At 45.6% G+C, this 19,011-nt stretch overlaps 1 protein-coding gene across 4 annotated transcripts in view; it reads left to right on the forward strand.

The window, feature by feature from the left end:
* Positions 1-19,011, forward strand: part of ASTN2 (astrotactin 2) — a 791,570-nt gene that overhangs the window by 161,505 nt on the left and 611,054 nt on the right. For all 4 annotated transcript variants that reach the window (XM_039866760.1, XM_039866761.1, XM_039866762.1 and 1 more), the window contains exon 3: positions 16,485-16,869. In XM_039866760.1, the coding sequence (XP_039722694.1) occupies positions 16,485-16,869 (385 nt within the window). The remainder of the gene's footprint in view (positions 1-16,484; positions 16,870-19,011) is intronic.

Below are 19,011 nucleotides of genomic sequence, written 5' to 3' on the forward strand. Positions count from 1 at the left end.
GAAAGACTGGAGAAAGTTAATATCTGCATGTGAATAGAGCATCATTTTCTTTTTTTTCTTTTTGTTTTTATTTGGAAGAGTGGCAGCTTGGCAACTTGGAGAATAATAGCCAGTGTTTTTGAGCTGCTGCTGAGAGCCAGGAACTTTGCTCACATGAGCTCATTTAATCTTTGCAGCAATCCTCAGCGGAATGCACCAGCATCCCTGGTGATTAATCCCTAATGATTAAACTGAGAATCAGAGAAAGAATTCACTCTCTTAAGTCGCACAGCCAGAGAGAGGAAGAGTCATTCAGAATTCCTTCCAGGGTGCTATGCCACCAAGAAGTTGTGGAAGGGACTTGTGGAATAGACTCAGCCACAGGCTGGGCCAGAGCCAGAACCAGAGATGCTGGCGGTGGTTTTATTAGTTCACAGACTCGTAAAGATGTTCAGCCCTGGGAGGACCCTTACAGATTACCTGGTACAATCCCTTTTTTTATAATGAGGAAATTGAGGTTCTGAGAGGGACAAGGAGTTAGTTGACAGTGTCACTCATACGCCCCCTGGAGTCAGGCTGACCTGGGTTTGAATTCCACCTCTGTCCCCTACATTCTGGGCATCCCACTGTCCTCCAGTGAGTGCCTGCAGAGGGAGCTCAGTTCCTGTTCCACGGCCATAGACACGCATGGCTGGGTCAAGGGACCTGAGGAAATACCTGGGAGCAGTGGGGCCTCTGATCAGAGCCTCCCCTCCTTTTCGTACTGGATGGAAATGGAGTTTATTAAAACACCCTCTCCCCTCCTTTTATGGAGTGGGATTGTAATCCCAGCTCTGTGAGATGGTGGGATTTTACTCTATCACCTTCTCTTAGCCATGGCTAGTGGCAGCCCCTGCTCCAGGCTCTTTGGGAAACATAACCATGTGTCTCCAGGGAGACTGGCTAGCCTCTCTCCACCAAGTGTTGGGTGGAGGAGGCCCTTGACACCAGCATCTCCACTCTTACCCCCTCTATTCCAGATAGCTAGCTGTACGCTCTCACAGAGAAGCAGAGTGAGGTAGGACTCGGCGTGGCACAGAGGCAGAACTCGCCTTCAGAACTATCTGGCTTCCTGCTCAGCCCTTCTCCTAACAACCTTGAGCAAGTGACCTAATCTCTCAGAGTCTCAATGTCTTCATCTGTGAAAAGGAGATAATAATAGAACCTGCTTCACAAACATGCAACGATTAATTAAAATAACGTGAGTAAAGTGGTAAGTCAGGGACCGGTGGATGGAAGGTGCCAAGCCAATGGTTGTCTTACTCCCTCCCTGGTTCCAGGCACTGCTGCGTATTCTGTAATCGAAAGTCAGCAGTTGGGCCTGAACCAATGTCAGGCACAAAGAAAGAGAGATCAAAGATCTGTTTTGTTTGCATTTCTGGGCTACCATTCCTTATTGTTTCTTTGCCTAATAACAGCTAACATTTACGTAGAACTTACTAGGTGATGCCAGACATTGTACCTACGGCTTGATGTGCACCAACTCACCTTATTCTCACACCATGCCTATGAGGTCCATTGTATTCATTTTACGGGAGAGGATGCTGAGGCAGAGAGAGGTCACTTCTTGCACGAGGCTCGAGCAGGGAGTCAGAGTCACAAGCCAGGACTTTCCGTACTCTGTAGAATCTTTACGTGTCTGTCCTTCATCCATCTATTATCCGGCCTTTACTATGTGTTAAGCATTGTTTCAGGCACTGGAGATGCAAATCTGTGAACAGACAACCCCCTTGCCCTCATGCTGCTTACAGTTCAGTCTAGAATGAGACTCACATGCCAGAACCAGGTCCTGGGGTCCCGCTTCCTACCTTGAGCTCTTTCCTTGTTCACGGCATTTTTTTTTTTGTACAAGTCTCCAACCTGAGTTTCTTCCACTGCCCACCTACTGCCAGCTTCTCTCCAGCTCACTCCCTCTAGCCCTGGACCGGAGGCCTGGCTGTCTGCATCTCACTCAGTGTTTTCACATCTTATTAGGAAGCACCGTAACCCTCAGATTTTGGTAATGATGGAAAGCTGTATGGAGTTTATCGCCACGCTTTACCGCACAGCAGTCATGGGTTCTTGGACAACTCACGTGACTGCGCTGGGCCTCAATTAACGGGACCCAGCTCTACTCCCAGAGCCGTCACACTACGTCACCAGGTTTCCAGGGTTGCGAGGCCCAGAGCTGGATAAGACAAGCTCCAGGCCTACAGTCAGAAGGACCTGCCTTTCGTTTCCTGGAAATGTTATTTAATGTTCTGAGACTCGCTTTGCTCACCCGAAAAATTGAAACAATAATACATTTTCTCCCCCTTTCAGAGGTCTGTAGACTTCAGGGCCAGAGCTTGCGTGAGGGAACGTGTGCCCCACGCATAGAACTGAAAGGGTTGCAAAACAAAACAAAACAAAACACGAACAACAGGAATGCATTGATTTTGATTTCTAAAATAGTACATTAAAATATTATTTATCTTGAGTACTGAGATTTTCGGCATCCTTTTATATTTTGCATGTAAGATGAGTCCTCACTGGCCTCGCCCTGGCCCCAGCCTTGTAATACACAGCTGCTCAAATGAGATATGACAGTGGGGAAAACCCTTTAAACCTAAGTGCTATGAAAATGACTCTGGTTTGTTGCTAGTTTGTTCTGATGGGACGGTGGTTTGTTTTATATCAGTTTTGCTTGTAGGTGCAGTAATTCACTTTTAGATGGGAGGAGAGTTTTCTGGAGAGCAGAAGAAACCCTCCCAGACTTTCTACTGAGTTTCATAGATCTGGGTTCTAATAACAGGTCTGCTGCAGATGAGTTTTGTGGCAGGGAGCAAACTGTTTAAGCTCTTTGAATTTTCTTATCTGCAAAATGGGGTGTATTAACACCAACCTCACAGATTGCCTGCGAAGATTGATTTAGTTAGAAAATGCAATTTATTTCTTTCAGTTCACCTATTATGGATTATCTCAGAAATTCTTGGATCTAAATAATGGACCTAGATATTCTTTCCAAGCATAGTGAGTAGAATGGTATCACCCCCAAAATTCATGTCACCCTGGACCCTCAGAATGTAAACTTATTTAAAAATAGGGTCTTTGTAGATGTAATTAGTTAAAGATTTCAAGATCACATCATCCCAGATGTAGGGCGGGCCTTAAATGTGATAACTGGTGTCCTTATAAGAAGACGAGATAACACAAAGAGACACAGGGGAAAAGCAGATGATATAAAGACTTAGGCAGAGATTGTAATGATGCTTCCTCAAGCCAGGAAGTTCCAGGAGCCATCAGAAGCTGGAGGAAACATGGAAGAGTCGTCTTTAGAGGGAGTGTGGCCCTGCCAACACCTTGATTTCAGACTTCTGGCCTCGCGAACTATGAGAGAATACATTTCTGTAGCGTTAAGCCACCCAGTTTGTGGCGATTTTTATGGAAGCCCAGGAAATTAATATACCCAGCTTTCTTGGTGACCAGGATCGAGATGAAATTCTGAAACAGGAACTTTTTCCGGGGAAGTCCCTATCCCACCTCCACCTGTTCTTCCAGGTCATTCTGATTGGTTCAAATACACAGGACCTGGAAGGGGCCAGGAACCCAGGCTAGTCATTCTTGTGTGACCTCAGACCTCTCACCAACATGGGAAAGAGGTGGCTTTATGCCATGGGCATTTAAGTTCAACTGCATCTAATCTATCTGTACTTCACACTGTTCCTGGGCTCTCTAAAATCTCATCTTTTCAGCCTAGTAGCCCCCCACAGGTGATATGTCTTCTTGGATGACTGGTTTTGGGGATCTACCATTGACCCCTTTAGGCTGTGATATGCTAGGGCTTTGGGTTTCTGTATTTCACCCCGAACTGAGCTAAGGGCAATGTACAGTCTTGGAAGCCCAGCTGGGGCCAGATCTGAGGGTGAGCCTTGAGGGATATAGATGCAGAATCTTAGGGAGGGAGGGGAAGCAGGACTTGGAGAGCTAGCTTTTGACAGCAGGTTGCAGAGAACAGATTTTGAGGTGTTTATCATTTATGGTGGGGGCTGGGGAGGTTATCAGTGTTACAATTGGAATGTTTCCTGAACAAGGAAAAAAAGCATCACCTGTCAGCTTCCCTGAATCTGTGCCCCGTGGTTGCCTGACATGTTGGCTAGGGTAGAAGGCATCTCAGGGATAAGAAGGGTTACTAAGGGTAAGGCAGGAGGAGGCTGGGCACTTCTCTTTTCACTCGGGGTACTCAGGAAGTGCTAAATTCTGTTTTTTCAACACTCAGGAGACATGGAGCAGGAAGGTGAAGAGGAAAGGGTGAAATCCTATTGAGAGCCCTGGCAGGTGTGACAGGGACACTGAGCAGCCTTTGCTTCCTGCTCCAGTCTTTGCACACAGCAGCCTGCAGTCAAGGCCTCCCTCTTTTCCCTTCTTTCTGCTTGTCACTTTGTGTTTGACTTTTTGCCCATAGTAGCTAACTTTCCTGGGGTTTTCCTGATCAGGCCCAGTAGGGGAGATCCCAAGGACATCACAGGCTGCCTTCAAAACAATTGGCAGCTCCATCACTAGGTGTTTGTTTGTTTGTTTGTTGGTTTGTTTCCTGGGAAATGGGAGCAAAACGGTGCCTTTAAAAGACCCCTGTTATGTGGCTGGTAAGAGGTTTTGAGGAAGCTTGATGGATGGATGACGGAGGCATCGAAAGTACTGGAAGTGCTAGAAAGCCTCTGGATTTATAGGTTTGCTATTTGTGAAGTCAGTTCGTCTCTGCCCCAGTTACCCCTTGCGTTTGGTTTCTTCCTTCATTTTCAAAACTTCTTTTGCTAAACACTCATGTGTGTAAATCACTTTGCAACATATACAGTCTTTTTATAAACATGATTCTCAATGAGGTTTTTACAGCAAGGGGAAAAGTTACCCGCTATCACAGCTAGAGAAAATGAGGCCTGGAAAGTCCAGTGGCTAGCTCAAGGCTGTACAGTGAATCGGTGACAGCCCATATCCAGTGCTCTTTGAGCTACATCATGGAAGCCCCATTTTACTGAAAGTCCTATTATTTCCATCCAGATGCAAGAATAGGAATGACAAAGAGCTAGCGCTAGCTATGTGCTTCCGGTAGAAGGTGGTTGACATGCGTAGTCAGGACGGACATCACCTCGCCCCTTTGCTTTCCATTTCAGTGTCTTCTGAGTTTACAGGTAAATAAATGATTAAACGAGTTTGGAATTTAGACCACCTTTACCCATTTGCCCCCAAAGCAAGGAGAAATAACCAGACAGTTGTCATATTTGCCTCTTAATTACCCCTATAATCAGTCCTGCTTCCTAGCCCCAGAAGGGAACTAACATCCATGTATTTTTGTTTGTTCGTTTGTTTGTTTAATTCATTAAGGATCTTCCAGTGTTCTAGCCTTAGAACAGCACTCAAAGAGGATTCAGACCCAGCCTTTGCCCATTAGGGGATACAAGGTCATTTGAGAAAGATGTATTCACTCATCTATTCATCCATCCATCCATCCATCCATCCATCCATCCATCCATCCATCCATCTATCCATCCATTCATCCATAGACTATTCAGTAAGCACCAACAAAGCACAAAGTCATTTTGTTTACAGTAGAGCAATAAACGAAAGAACAGTCCCATCTTATGGAAGTTCTGTTCCATTAGCGGCATAAACAAAGTTAGCATATTAATATAAAATATAACGTCAGGGGAGGTAAGTGCTATAAAGAAAGTTGAAGCGAGGAAAGGAGATAGGGATTCTGTGGAGGAGACCCGGGGAGGAGGGCACTGTCCCAAAGGGGCCGAGGGAAGTCTTCACTGATGGGGCTATGTCTTAGTGGCAGACCAGCACTCCCTGGCATGCTCCACATCAAACTTCCTTTCCCTACTCGTGATATCTGAAGAAGCCAGCTCACTTGGAAAGCTCCCTGCTTGTATGGGAGTTATTTTGCCTGTATTCAGTATTGGCTCTCAATGGCCTCTAGCTTCCTCTCGAATCTTAGCCTCCCTTCTTTCTCAGAAGACTGAGTTGTGGGCACAACGGTTGACGGTTGGCACAGTGTTAGGGATCTCTCCATGGACCCTGTGAGTCTGCAGCACATTCACAGAGAAAGATGCCCTGAGCAAAGAACACAGGCTCTGTATTCCACCAACTCTTATGACAAAGAGTCTCAGGGTCGTTACAGCAGCCTACAGCAGACAGACTTTAGGTTCTAGAATCAAATGTGTGCCTTGACCCTAACCGACTCTGCAACCTTAGGCAGAGTCACCTCTTGGAGGTTCACTTTTCTTGTCTGTTAAGAATAGAATACCTTGCTCATGTGGTTCCTTATGGCCGCCTCTTTAAAAAAAAAAAAAATGTACATAAGGACCTGTGAGTGTTCTACAAACTTTTTTACCTTATAAGGAGGCCAAGGCTAGGACATAAGTTTCATGATTTCTTTCTCAATGTGTTTTTCCTCAGCCAGAATTTATTAGACCACCATTTACTGACCACTGGCTGTTTCTAGACACCATCTTGAATCTCTTTGTGCATTCACTCATTTAATTCTCGTAGTAGCCTCATTCTATGAAGACTGCTGCTTTCAACCTGCCGCTGAAAAAGCAAGGGCTCAGTAAAATGCAGCGGCCTACCTAAGGAGTCATCCACAGTGTCGACACTTGAAGCCAAGGCCGTTAACTCCAGAGCCTGCATTGTCAACTGTTACACTGTTTAGTTGGTTGTCCAGTCTTTCTGTCATATTTCGGGTGTAAGTATGCTTGATTGGATGGGCCAGCCCACTGCCCTACCTTTGATCTTGCCTGTAATCGAAATTGTAAGGAAGTCATTTTTAGTTCCACTTGCACTATGGTTTGCATTTAGAAGCTATAAGAAACTCTTTGCTCTTACTATTTTTCCCTCCGGCATAGCGCTTATCAAACTATGCATTATAGTAATTATCTGCTCACTTATCTATTTCTGCAAACCAACTGTGAGTTCTTGCAAGCCATATTATGTGTGTCCCTAAATTCAGGCAGAAGGATTGGCATAGGGTCCAGGCATAACAATAATAGTAGGAGCAATTAAGCCAATAATTACCCTGCACGGAATGTTTTCTATAGATGAGGGCTGCATGGTTTATGTTACATACATCATCTTATCTAATCCTCATAGCAGCCCTTTTTGGTGAATGGTGTTATTCCCACATTAGAGCTATGAAAACTGAGCCTCACAGGGAAGACTTTCTAAGGTCACACCTCTGGGTGACAAAAAAGAACTTGAACTTGGGTCTGTCTGATTCTAGGCATGCTTTTAACCTGGCAAAATAATAAATCAATGAATTTCCCCTGAGTTCATCTGTTTATCTTCATGACTCAAAGAATAGGAAGAAAATCAATCCTTTCAAAGATGCTTTCTCCTACCTTCTCCATTCCTCCATCCTTCAGAGTGGGATTTCAGGCAGAACTTGAGAGGCCACCCGAGGATATGGAGTAGGATGCTTATTTGTGTTAAATGGTTCATGTGAATTATCTTCAGCCTTCTCTCACACATAAATGGAGAATTGCCAAACAGATGTAGGTATATTTCAGTCACTTGCCCTCAGAGGGGCATTCATAACGGATTCATTCATTAGTTCTTTCAACAAGTAATTGAGGATCTACTATGCACCGTGTACTATTCAAGTATGTTCAGGAATAAATAAAACCCTGCCCTTCCTTTCTCTGTCTCGCAGTGTAGAAATGCAATAAATGCATAATGAAGGCTATCGTTGTCAGACTCTAGGCTAGGTCTTAGGTACACAGAGTTGGTAAAGGATGTCCTCCAGGGGTACTCAGGGTGATGGGAGGGTAGTTGGCAGACAGAAGCATGAATCACTAAGAGGACAGGTGAATACTTAATCCAGCCAGAGAGAGCGGGTTTCAGAAAGGCTTGTTGAGAACAAATGACCCAAGAGCTGAGGTTTAAAAGACTAGACAAAGAAATGTGAGGAGGGCATTTCAGGCAGAGTGAGCAGCCTGAGCAAAAGCACGGATGCATGAGATGGTGTGAGAGACACAGGGCATTTAACTTCCATAAGTACACGTGTATATATACAGCTGTCATACTAGGCAGGATGTCATAAGAATATATTTCATCTGTTCAAAAACACTTTTACATTTGCCTTTGCCTTTCTCATCTATAGTATTGGAGCTGGAATGACTCTTAGAAACCATCTAATCTCACCTACTCACACTAGAGAGGGGAAGGGACATGGTCAAAGTCGCACACAGCTTGGAACCTGTAGGAGGACAGCAGGGGTGAACCTGGGAATGAGGCTGAGAAACTGCACATAGAATATCTCATACTGTAGTGGAGGGGGATACGTGGCCTCACTACATATCATATCTGATTTTTCAGGAAACAAGACCTTACATCAGTAAGGCTGCTAATATTTCCTGAGATCAACTACTTGTAAGCCACTATGCTAAATGTGTTCTGTAATGCAGTCTCATTTAATCTGCCCCTACCCCTCTCAGTGGGTATCAGTGTCCCAATTTACAGATGTGGAAACTGAGGAAACTCAGGTGACTTACCCAAAGACACACAACTGAAAGGTAGCACAGCCATGACCCCAACCGATGTCTGTCCAACTCATGGGCAAGCACTGGTGTCCCAGTGTTCATTACCTTTCCCTTTGAGAAATTACTCTAGGATTCAGAAAGATCTCTCATGATTTCGCCCCCATTCTGGTCTAATCTAAAGATGATTAAGGAAGATCGATCTGGGTGGGCAATGAATATGTTCCAGAGAACTGCTGCGTTTTCACTTTATTTCCTTGGATTATCTTGGGAAATAAAAGTGTCTCTAATAGATACATTACAAGTAGATGATTAGTTTAAAAGGAAAATGTTTCATTTTCTATACTTAAATAGGTCACCCTATATCTGTCTAGAGGCAAAGAGATAACTATAGATAAATATAGCTAAGGATAGACATATAAAGATAGGTGTGAGTGTATTTTTATATACATGAATATATACATATATTATATACAGATATGTGAATCTTTATCTGTTGTACATTTATCTTCTTCTAATTGTTCACACATGTAAATTTAACTCTTCATTTGATGATGTGCAGGGATCTTTCATAACCTTCTGGGAGCTTACCCAGGAAAGAAATTAACAAAGAGGTAGATTCCTTTCTAATCCAGTGATAGAATCCACAACTCATTGTCATTGTTGGTACTTTCTTCCTTCCCCTTGCTAGCCAGTCAGACACCAAGTCTTCTCATCCTGTGATGTGTATTTCATTTGTATTGCATTAGCTAACTACCCACTTCGACTGCCCTAATTTCAAATCTCATTGTCTCTCTTTTAGATCAGGGATTCCTCAATCTTTATACTATTGACTTTTAGGCCCAGATAATTCTTTGTCATATGAATCTGTCCTGTGCATCTAGGATGCTTACAGATTCCTTGGCTTCTATTCACTAAATGCCAGTAGCACCCTATCCCCACTTTGACAGCCAAAAATATCTCCATTACCGAATGTCTCCTGGGGGACAAAATTGCCCCCAGTCGAGAACTGATGTCCCACATTCTTACCAGCTACCTGAATGGGCTCCCTATCCCCGATCTCTCCACCACACATATCCAATGTGATCTTGGCACCCTTTTGCTTAAAAAAAAAAAAAAAAGTCTTTGGATCCTTAATGCCTAAAGACCAGTCATGCCTTTTGCAATGTGGCTCTGACCTGTGTCAACATATTCTTTCTCCTGCAGCTCCCTTGGGACACAGTGGACATTTCTAGTCCCTGAGAGAGTGAGCCTACAGTACCCTGGAGACTCCCCAGGCTACGAGGCCTTACCCCCCGCTGTATTTGCCACCTTGTCGTGGGCTCTCAAGCAAGTTCATCTTCTGAACCTTGATTTTTTCATCTGTGCGATGGGTGTAATAATCTAAACAGTAGGGGAGCTAAGTAATGGGCAGCTATAGCTCTATTACAGGGTAGAAAATGCCAAAATTCCTTAAGTGAGGGTTAAAAGGAATCGCTGTGGGAGTTCAGAGAATAAAGACCTTCCTTATGGCTGAACCTAGAGAGGAGAGATCCCAGAAGCCTTCACCACAGAGGCTGTGTTGATGTTAGCTGTGAAGTATTTAGACGTGCAAATGTGGGCATGAGGACTAACAGTGAGGGCAACATTCCAGGCAGAGGAAATGACTTGAGCAAAAATCTCAGGACATTCACATGTTGCAGTGAGTTCCAGTGTAACTGGATATTTAACGGTGCCTTCTTTGTCGTAGGCACTCAGTAAGGTTGGTGGCATGGATGTCTGAAGCATACATTTTGAGAAGGGTATCTCAAAAGCATGTGTTTTGAGACTAGGTTATCCACAAAGGTGGAAGCCTGATTGACAAGAACTTGAACTGTCAAACTGCTGTCTGGCTTAATCAATGGGAAGGGGCTCTGTTGCCAGCTGTGCCTCAGTTATGGTAGGGAAGGTGACTGAGAGTAGTCGGGGAGGAGGGACAAAGCCTGGGAGGTTATCCAGAGTGTATTAGAATTGTCACGATGAAAGGCAGTGGTGGCTGGGACTTGGGACATCATAACATGGAGAGAAAGGGAAGGTGGTGGATTTCTTAGCAGCTTTGGTGGCTACATAGTCTGCCTCTAATACCACTTGAGGGTGTTCCATAAACTCGGTCAAATCACTTCTCTCTGAACCTCAGTTTCCTTATCTGTTAACACCAAGAATTTGGATTATTTTCTAATAATCCCTCCATCTTAAAGAGAGACCGAAGCCTGAAAGGAGACTTCCAGAGAACTTAGCAGTCCAGTCCCTTTTCCTATGAACTCTGTCACTCTGCAGATGGCTGAAGGAACACCCAGTGGCTCATCAGTCCTCGGTTATCCCGGCGCTGGCTGTTGGGACCAGACACAAGTGTTGAGACGAGAAGGACATTACTTGGGAGAATATGCATGTTCACAGCTCTGAGGATTAAAGGCCCGTGTTCTTATCACTGCTGAACAGAGTATTATAAATCCAGTCTTAGAATACCAAATCCCCTTGCAGCTTGGCCGTTGTGAGGGAATATTAAAAAGGCCAGAGACAGAAATAATCAGTTTCCAAATGACACATTGTCAAATAAAGCATTTCTCACATTATCCCTTTCTTTCCTTTCTCTGGCTCCTTCTCCGGTGCCTCAATATTTTACCATGAAAAATAGATTAAAATGAGTCCAGGCTGAATGCAGTTCTAAGTTTGACTTATCAATGGGGTGGTTTGGGGATGCTTTTATTTTTCACCTTTGTATATTTTCTGCACATGATACTGTGCATGTAAGCAAACAGCTGGAGCACTAGCAACGGGATAAAGGCAGAGCAGCAAAGAGTGGCCATGATCAGGTGCCCTGTGGACGCTGGGGTCAGAGCTGATACAGGGACTGTAAGATTTATAGTCCTCTGGCACATCTAGTCAGGATTTTGGGCTTCTGGATGTTTATTAAGCACCTTCTCTGGGCCAAGTACTGCATCTGAGGCTGGGTAAATGGTAGGGTAAGTGACATCTCAGGACCTAGCACGAGAAAATGGTCAACCAGATGATCAGATTGAGGCAGTGCAGACAGATAACTGACACCCATGGGAGTTGTGAGAGGAGAACACAGCCCCACCCCAACTCCAAGAGACAAAGGCATCCCTTAGGAAGTCATCTGCAAGCTGAGATGGCTGGGTGAGTTGAGATGAGCAGGTAAGGAGGAGCTTATTGGTTTCTAGGAGTGTCGTAACAAATTACCACAAACTGGGGATCTTAAAAGAATAGAAATTTGTAGTCTCACGATTCAGCAGGCCTGAAGCCCAAAGTCAAGATGTCAGTCAGGTTTGCTCATTTTGGACGCTCCGAGGGAGAATCTGTTTCATGCCTCTGATGCTCACCAGCAGTCCCTGGTGTCCCTTGAATTGTAGATGCTCACTCCAATCTTTGTTTCCATCTTCACAGGACCTCCTTCTCTCTGTACACTTGTGTCTCTGCAACCTTTCTTCTTCTAAGGACACCAGTCACTGGATGTAGAGCCCACCCACTCCAGAATGACCTCATTTTAAGCAGTGACAAATGTGAATACCCTGCTCCCCAATAAGATCACGTTCTGAGGTTCTGCATTTGGGAGTCGTTATTTTAACGACTGCAGGGGGTGAGGGAGAGAGTGCTCTGGGCTGAGCAATCAGCCAGTGTGGAAGAGCTCAGAGCAGGATTTGGTTTGAGGTGGAAGAATAGAGAGGCTGAACGAATGAGGCGGGTATTTGTTGATTTTTGTGGTGCCGGATCTTTTATTGTCTTGTTTAATCCTTAGCATAACTCATCACTTTGGGGAACGATCAGCACATTTTATAGGTGAGCCTTTAGCAACCCAAGGAGGTAAAGTGTCTGCACAGCCAACAGGAAGCAAGGAAACAGAAATTCCAATGCTTGTCTCTGTGCCCCCAGACTCCTGGTTTCCCCATCACACCACTCTGCCCCTGATATCTCATATGCTCCCCCTTGCCTGACTCCACTGGGGAATCTGAGACTCACTGTCAGTTACAACAAGAGGAGTGGGCTGATCCTGCTCTTGGGAGACTTCTAGAAGGTAAGTTTCCAGAAGGGATGGCGACACACATTTCTTTTCCCCTCTCTTTCCTACTTTCTGCCTGCAGTTTAGACTTATAAGAAGAAGGCAGCACTAACCACCCTGAGACCTGCGCTACTTGCAATCTCGCAGAAACTGACCCCTAACTCACAGACTGGCATTTTTATTTCTGGAACTTGCTGCCACTTCTCCAATCTTGTTTGTCTTGGGCTACCCTAGAGTGAATGCAGTCCAAATCGAATTTGGCATCGGTTCGTCCCTAAGGCCATCAGGGCCTCAGCTTGTCACCCCTGGAGCCTTGGCCTCTTCTTAACTTGCTTTCTAAAAATTCACAGCCCTCATCCTACATCCCTTTCTCCCTCCTCCACTCCCTGCTTGCCCCACAGCATTTTCTCCACTGCCAGGGCCTGTGTTTGCTTCCGGCAGGAAGACCGAGCGGCTGGACACCCTGGTCCTGTTCACCTTTCCAGTGGCTGCTTCTGCTCTTTGTTTGCTTGCCCTGGGTGAAGGAAGCCCACACAGAAGTGGGGGTACAGCTCTGCAGGAGTGGAACAGTACAGCAGCCTAGACCACTCCAAGAGGATAAAGATGACAGTTTCTTCTTGATCCTGAGTTACTCATCTGCTTTCTCAGGGTGAAATGTCCCACTAGCACAGAGGTGGCCAAATGGTTCTTTTGCTTGTGCACAGCACCCTTTAGTTTGTAAGGTGCCATCACAGCAATGTTCAGATTTGATTTGCACGTCAACCCTGTCGGGTAGCATGGATGAGAGTTGATCACCAGTTTACTGTGTCCCTGGGGCTGAAAACAGCCCTCTACATCCATGAGCTTACATCTGACTTCCCTCTATAAGGATGTTTTTGACCCAATTTTATGGATAAAATATAGTGATTTAGAGAGATTTGGTCCATTGTCCAAGGTTACCTAGCTTGTATGTGGCAGCGTGAGATGTTAAAGAAGTCTTTCTGACCCCCAGGCTTTACTCCTAGCTGTGTTGTATGCTTTTCCAAGTATTGCCAAGTCCAATTTATAGATGCACAAGCTGAGGATCCATAGAGGAAACTGGGAAATTTGAGATCACACAGTGATTAAACTTGGATTCAGGACCCTTTCCCTGCATGCTCTGGGCCTGTCCCTAGTTTCCCATACTCCACTACTTTTTCAGGGTCTAGGAACGTAGGGCTGGTCGGTGGTATTGGTAATATTACCCCAGCTCCTCCTATGTCTTGGGCAAAGCCCCTGAGCTCTTTAGGAGCCCAGGCGGGGACGTCTATTCCAGTAGGTCAGTGGTGCAGTGAGCCTTTGAATACTGGACTTCTCCTTTGGCGAAGTTTTCAGAATGAGATGCCCATCTGTAATGGAAGCCACATGGCTGAGGCTGGTGGGAGTTAAGTTCAGGGCCAGCTGGGGAGTGAGGGCGGGGAGCCTGTGTCCCTACAGGAAGGCTAGGGCCACTGGCCTGTGCTCATATTACATGAATCAGCAGATCATTAAGCTAAAGGGACCCTCAAGATTAGCCTCTGCCAAAGCAGGGTGGGGGAGGGGAAGGTCCCTCTGCACTTCCTTCTGGAAGTTTTTCATGCTAGAAAATCTGTGCCTGAAATTGCCTAGGTAATTTGAGGAGGGAGAAGGGAGGCCAGGCAAGGGCTAATTAGGCCTTTGGCGCCCCGTCCCCTGTCTCCAAGGGGAATTGTGAAGACATGCTGAAGTTAGCTTGAGTCTCAGTGGCACGACCTTGGCTAATGGCCCTCCTGTCTCTGTGCTTCATTTTCCTCACTTAACACCAGACAGTGATGCCCAACATGGATAGTTGTAAAGGTAAATGAAGTGTTTGGTCCAGATTGGGAAGGATTTTGGGATCCAGGACACGGTTCACAGAATAAGCATTAAGGGATGGAAGGTCAAGTCACTCATTTACTCATTCCTTTATTTATTTGTTCAACATGAAATATAAACTTGCTGAATGCTTTTGATAATAGCAATAGCTAACAATCTGTGAGCAGTTACCAGGTACCCCACATTGCCCTAAATACTCTATACACATCTGACTTAGCCTCACAATGACCCAATGAGGTGACACTGTAATGCTGTTCTTATTTAACCAATGGTAAAACAAAGATTCTGAAAGGTAAAGTGACCTAGTCAAGGTCACACAGGGTCTAAGTAGTAGAACCTGGACTAAAACCATGTAACTCTGAGGCTAGTTGTTAGCCACCCTGCCAGGTACTGCCGAAGGGCTCCAGTGGCAAAGAATGGGGCTTCCTGCCTTCTATAAGCTCCCCGTGTGGACTTATGAGCCGATATAGGACTACCTGGATGACCAGAGAGGGTTGATGGGATGTAGTGGGGGCAGGGAGGGCTGTGGTCACAGGTGGATGGTTTGGTTAGGCCTCATTTTTCCCAGGTCATTGTTGGTCCTGGGATCTAACCATAGGTTAAACATTCATAATTGGGGTGGGCAGAAGGGTCTTGGGGGTGAAGGGCTCTGGACCAGGCAGGGCCTGACCCTCATAGCGAGTGAAACCCCCAAAGGTGAGAAGATAGAGGGCTGAGTCAGGCAAGATAATTTCTCCAAGGGCATCAGTGAACCAAAATTAAAAGCTTCTCCGAAGAGGCAGCAACAAGGTATGCCCATTGAATCTTGAGTTTGAAAATAATGTTTTCTCCTTTTCTCTTTGCAGTATTTAAAGCTAAAAAACAAAACTAAACAAAATCATCACAAAAAAAATGAAGCACTGAGCTCCCTCTGTGACTCACCATCTGAGTTTCAGAGTCTTGATTTCTTTGTCCTCCTCCCCCACACAAGGAGGGCGATCCATCCCTACTCTAGTTTCTAGACATTACACAGCAAGGACTCAACAAAGTGGCCTCCTCTCTCCCAGACATAAAGCACAATATATAATGAAGAAAAGCAAGATTACTGAGAGGGCGTATCCCTGTTCACGAGAGGTGTTTTTGGCACAGAGCAATTGAGGAGAGGCCAGGAGGGTGCTAACCTTCCACCTTGAGCCCTCAACAGGTGCTGCAGTGAATACAGACATGTTTTGCAAACAGCCCTGTCCTTAAGGAGCTCACAGTACAGGGTATTTTATGAATCTCATGAATCACCTAAGATACATTCATGAACGCTTTAGCATATTCCTATTTAATGTATGGTATGCAGACTCAATCAAATATTTGCCAGTTGGATGTATTAAAGAAAAATCACTTCAATTTGCCTTAAACTTCTGATTAAAGGAGCCCTAGTAAGGTACATTTTTTCATTCATTTAACGAATATTTACGACGTTTTACTTTGTCCTAGGCCCCTTATTAGGAATCAAACATTAAAAGATAGTGTTTCTGATAATGATAGAAATATAAACTATGCAGAAATTTTTTATGACTTAATAATGCTCTTACATTTGCAGCAGGATAGAAGAAAGGCTATCTCCTGAGCCCTCAGTGGATTCAGTCTAGAAACGAGAAAACAAGACTGAGAGGGCTTGAGCAAATGTCCTGGGGCCATTCAGCTGGCGGGAGGCAGAGTCAGGGCTCAGACACTCACTTGTGCGAAGCCCCAGCCCTGACTCCTCCCAACATTCAGCAGTCCGCATTGCTCTGGCATGACCACTGTCCATCCTATTTGCTCCTATGGCAACCTTATGAGGAAGGAAAGGCAGGGATTCCTACTCATCCGTACACATGCGAAAAGCAAGGCTCAGAGGAGTCAAGTCGTTTGCCCAAGGTCACGGTTTGTTGTTGAGAAAGCCAGGGTGGGAAGCAGCATTTCTCCGGCTTCGAAACCAAGGCTGGTGGTTCCTGAGGTTTTACGAGCCAAACCCAAGGATTTGGGCTGAGTGTGGTGGACCGGAAAATCCCCTCTGGCACTCTGGCCTAAAGCACGGTGGCCCATTTGCTTGTCCTTCTTCCCTCTTGCTCCAGGGTGGCCTCATCGCTCTGCTGCTGCTGCTGCTGGTGTTCACTGTGGCGCTGTATGCCCAGAGGCGCTGGCAGAAGCGCCGTCGCATCCCCCACAAGAGCGCGAGCACGGAAGCCACTCATGAGATCCACTACATCCCGTCAGTGCTGCTGGGTCCCCAGGCCCGGGAAAGCTTCCGCTCCTCCCGGCTGCAGGCGCACAATTCCGTCATCGGCGTGCCCATTCGGGAGACTCCCATCCTGGATGACTATGACTATGAAGAGGATGAGGACCCACCCCGGCGGGCCAATCACGTGTCTCGTGAGGATGAGTTTGGCAGCCAGGTGACCCACACCCTGGACAGCCTGGGCCGGCCAGGAGAGGAGAAAGGGGACTTCGAGAAAAAAGGTGAGTCCTCCTTGTTCCATCCCACCTTCCAGGGGGCATTTTGGGGAGCTGGGAAGATACACAGGAACTGGGCAGCTGGGGACACTGATGATGTTGTCTGGGCATAGCCATTTTGGACTTGGGGCCAACCTCAGTTTGTCTTCTCTGATTCTCTAATAGTGATGGGTGAAAAAAAGAGTATCAGTGTTATTAGAATTGGAATTTTGAGGAGCATCAGAAGTTACGTCGTCCAGCATTTCTCCAGTGTCTCTTGACTGCCTCCTTTGATGGCCTTCTCAGTACTCAGAAGAGAGCTCATCTCATTTCTAGATACTATTATTAGAATTCTTTTCTTTTCTTTTATTTTCTTACATGGAGTTGAAATTTTCTCTCTGGCCCTCCTTGTCCCCAAATAAAATCAATCTGATCTTCTTCCAAGGCAACTCTTGGGAAATTTGACAACAGCCAAAAAAGCACCCTATAACTTCTGGAAATCAACCTAAATACACAATCCCAGTTACTGTAGCTAGTCTCATGTGATGCATTTTTCAGACGTTTTATCAGTCTGAACATTGTCCTCTAGATGAGGATTCTAATTTTTCATTTCCTGGAGTACCACACCAGAACTGGCACTCCTCTTCCTCAAGGTGGGGCTGCTCCTGCGCTGAGCAAACGAGGCTTTCACCTTCCTTTTGTCAGCTACTGTGCTTCTATTGATGTGGCTGGAAATCACATTTATATTTTGCAGCTATTGCTGGCTCATACTGGAATTTTTTGATGATGAAAACCTCTCGCTCTCTCTTTTTTTTTTTATATCAGCTATTGCAAAGACACATTCCCTTTATTCTGTTGGAAGATCATTGATGATTTAGACATATACACAAGATGTATTTAGCTTTGTCTTTGGTTCTAGCTGGTTTATAGATGGAATTTGGCTATTTTCTTTTAGATAAACACCACGACGGTACCGTTCCGCTTTTTCTCCACATTGTCTTTGTGATACTGGTGAGAGCGATGGGCTCAGGCTCTGGCCTGGGAATCTCAGTTCTGACACTGGCCCACTCTTCTTTGTGAGCTGAGAGGGACCTTCACTGCTTGGCCCAGCCCTGGAGCCCTGAACTCTACATTCTTCTCTCTTCTTAAAGTCTTTCCTCTCAGATCCATATTTTCATGACCCCTTACACACACACACACACACACACACACACACACACACACACACACACACACACACACACACACACACACACACCCCCCCACCTCTCTCCACAAGCTCCAGGTGAAGAATAGCAATCACCTTCAAGTGGAGCAGGTGAGCTGAGCCTGCTGCTCCATTATCTTGTTTGACTTTTCTTTCCTTCTTTTCCTTTTCCGCGTAAAGCGTGCCGCGTTTTTCCAGATTTGCGCGAGCGCCTGATTTGTGATTGACGTATTAACCATTGATAGACGAACTTCCTCTGTTATTGTTATTCATACCGTCAGTCTTCAAAGTTGTTACACTGTGCCAGACACCATGATAAACCTGGAATAAAGGTGAGGAAGGCAGACCTCTGTCCTTCACATTGCAGTAATCTTCCTGAGAGAAAAATGGGGGTGTGGGTTAGGAAACCAAAACCAAAGCTTGAATAGTCCTGGATCTCTGTGCCACACAGCAAGGATGTGGCAGAGCTGAGGTAAAAGCCCAGGCCCCTAACTCCAAGCCCCGGCCTCCTGGCCAGAACCTTTGCTGTAGGTAGCCGCTGTGCCAACACAGCATCATAGCGATGGCCTAATTCACTGGGAGTTGGGCCTGTCCACGTCTTGTGCTCCTTAAAGAGAACATACAGTCTTGCCATTTCAGCTGCTGTACGTTTTAGCTGCCTGCAAACTCAAATGAGTTACTTTCATGGTTGGGGCAGGGCGGTCAGGGGGGAGGTTAGGTACCTGACTCTTATATGGTAGAGACATCACAGGAGACAGAATTGTGCTGGATCCAGAGGGTACACAAGAGGAAACCCAAAAAGTAGGTGCCCTTGGCCCTGTCTTCCCCGTTGGGCGCTCTAGAGCCGGCACACTTTTAGATCTGCCACCACATTGTGGCTTAAAGATGACTCTCTCTCTCCCTTGTGTTTTCTTTCAAGCAGAGTTGTACTCAAACAATAACAAAGCCAGGCCCTTATTTCC

This window comes from Pteropus medius, unplaced genomic scaffold, assembly GCF_902729225.1.
Source record: "Pteropus medius unplaced genomic scaffold, Ma_sr-lr_union100, whole genome shotgun sequence".
In the NCBI taxonomy this organism is placed as follows: Eukaryota; Metazoa; Chordata; class Mammalia; order Chiroptera; family Pteropodidae; genus Pteropus; species Pteropus medius.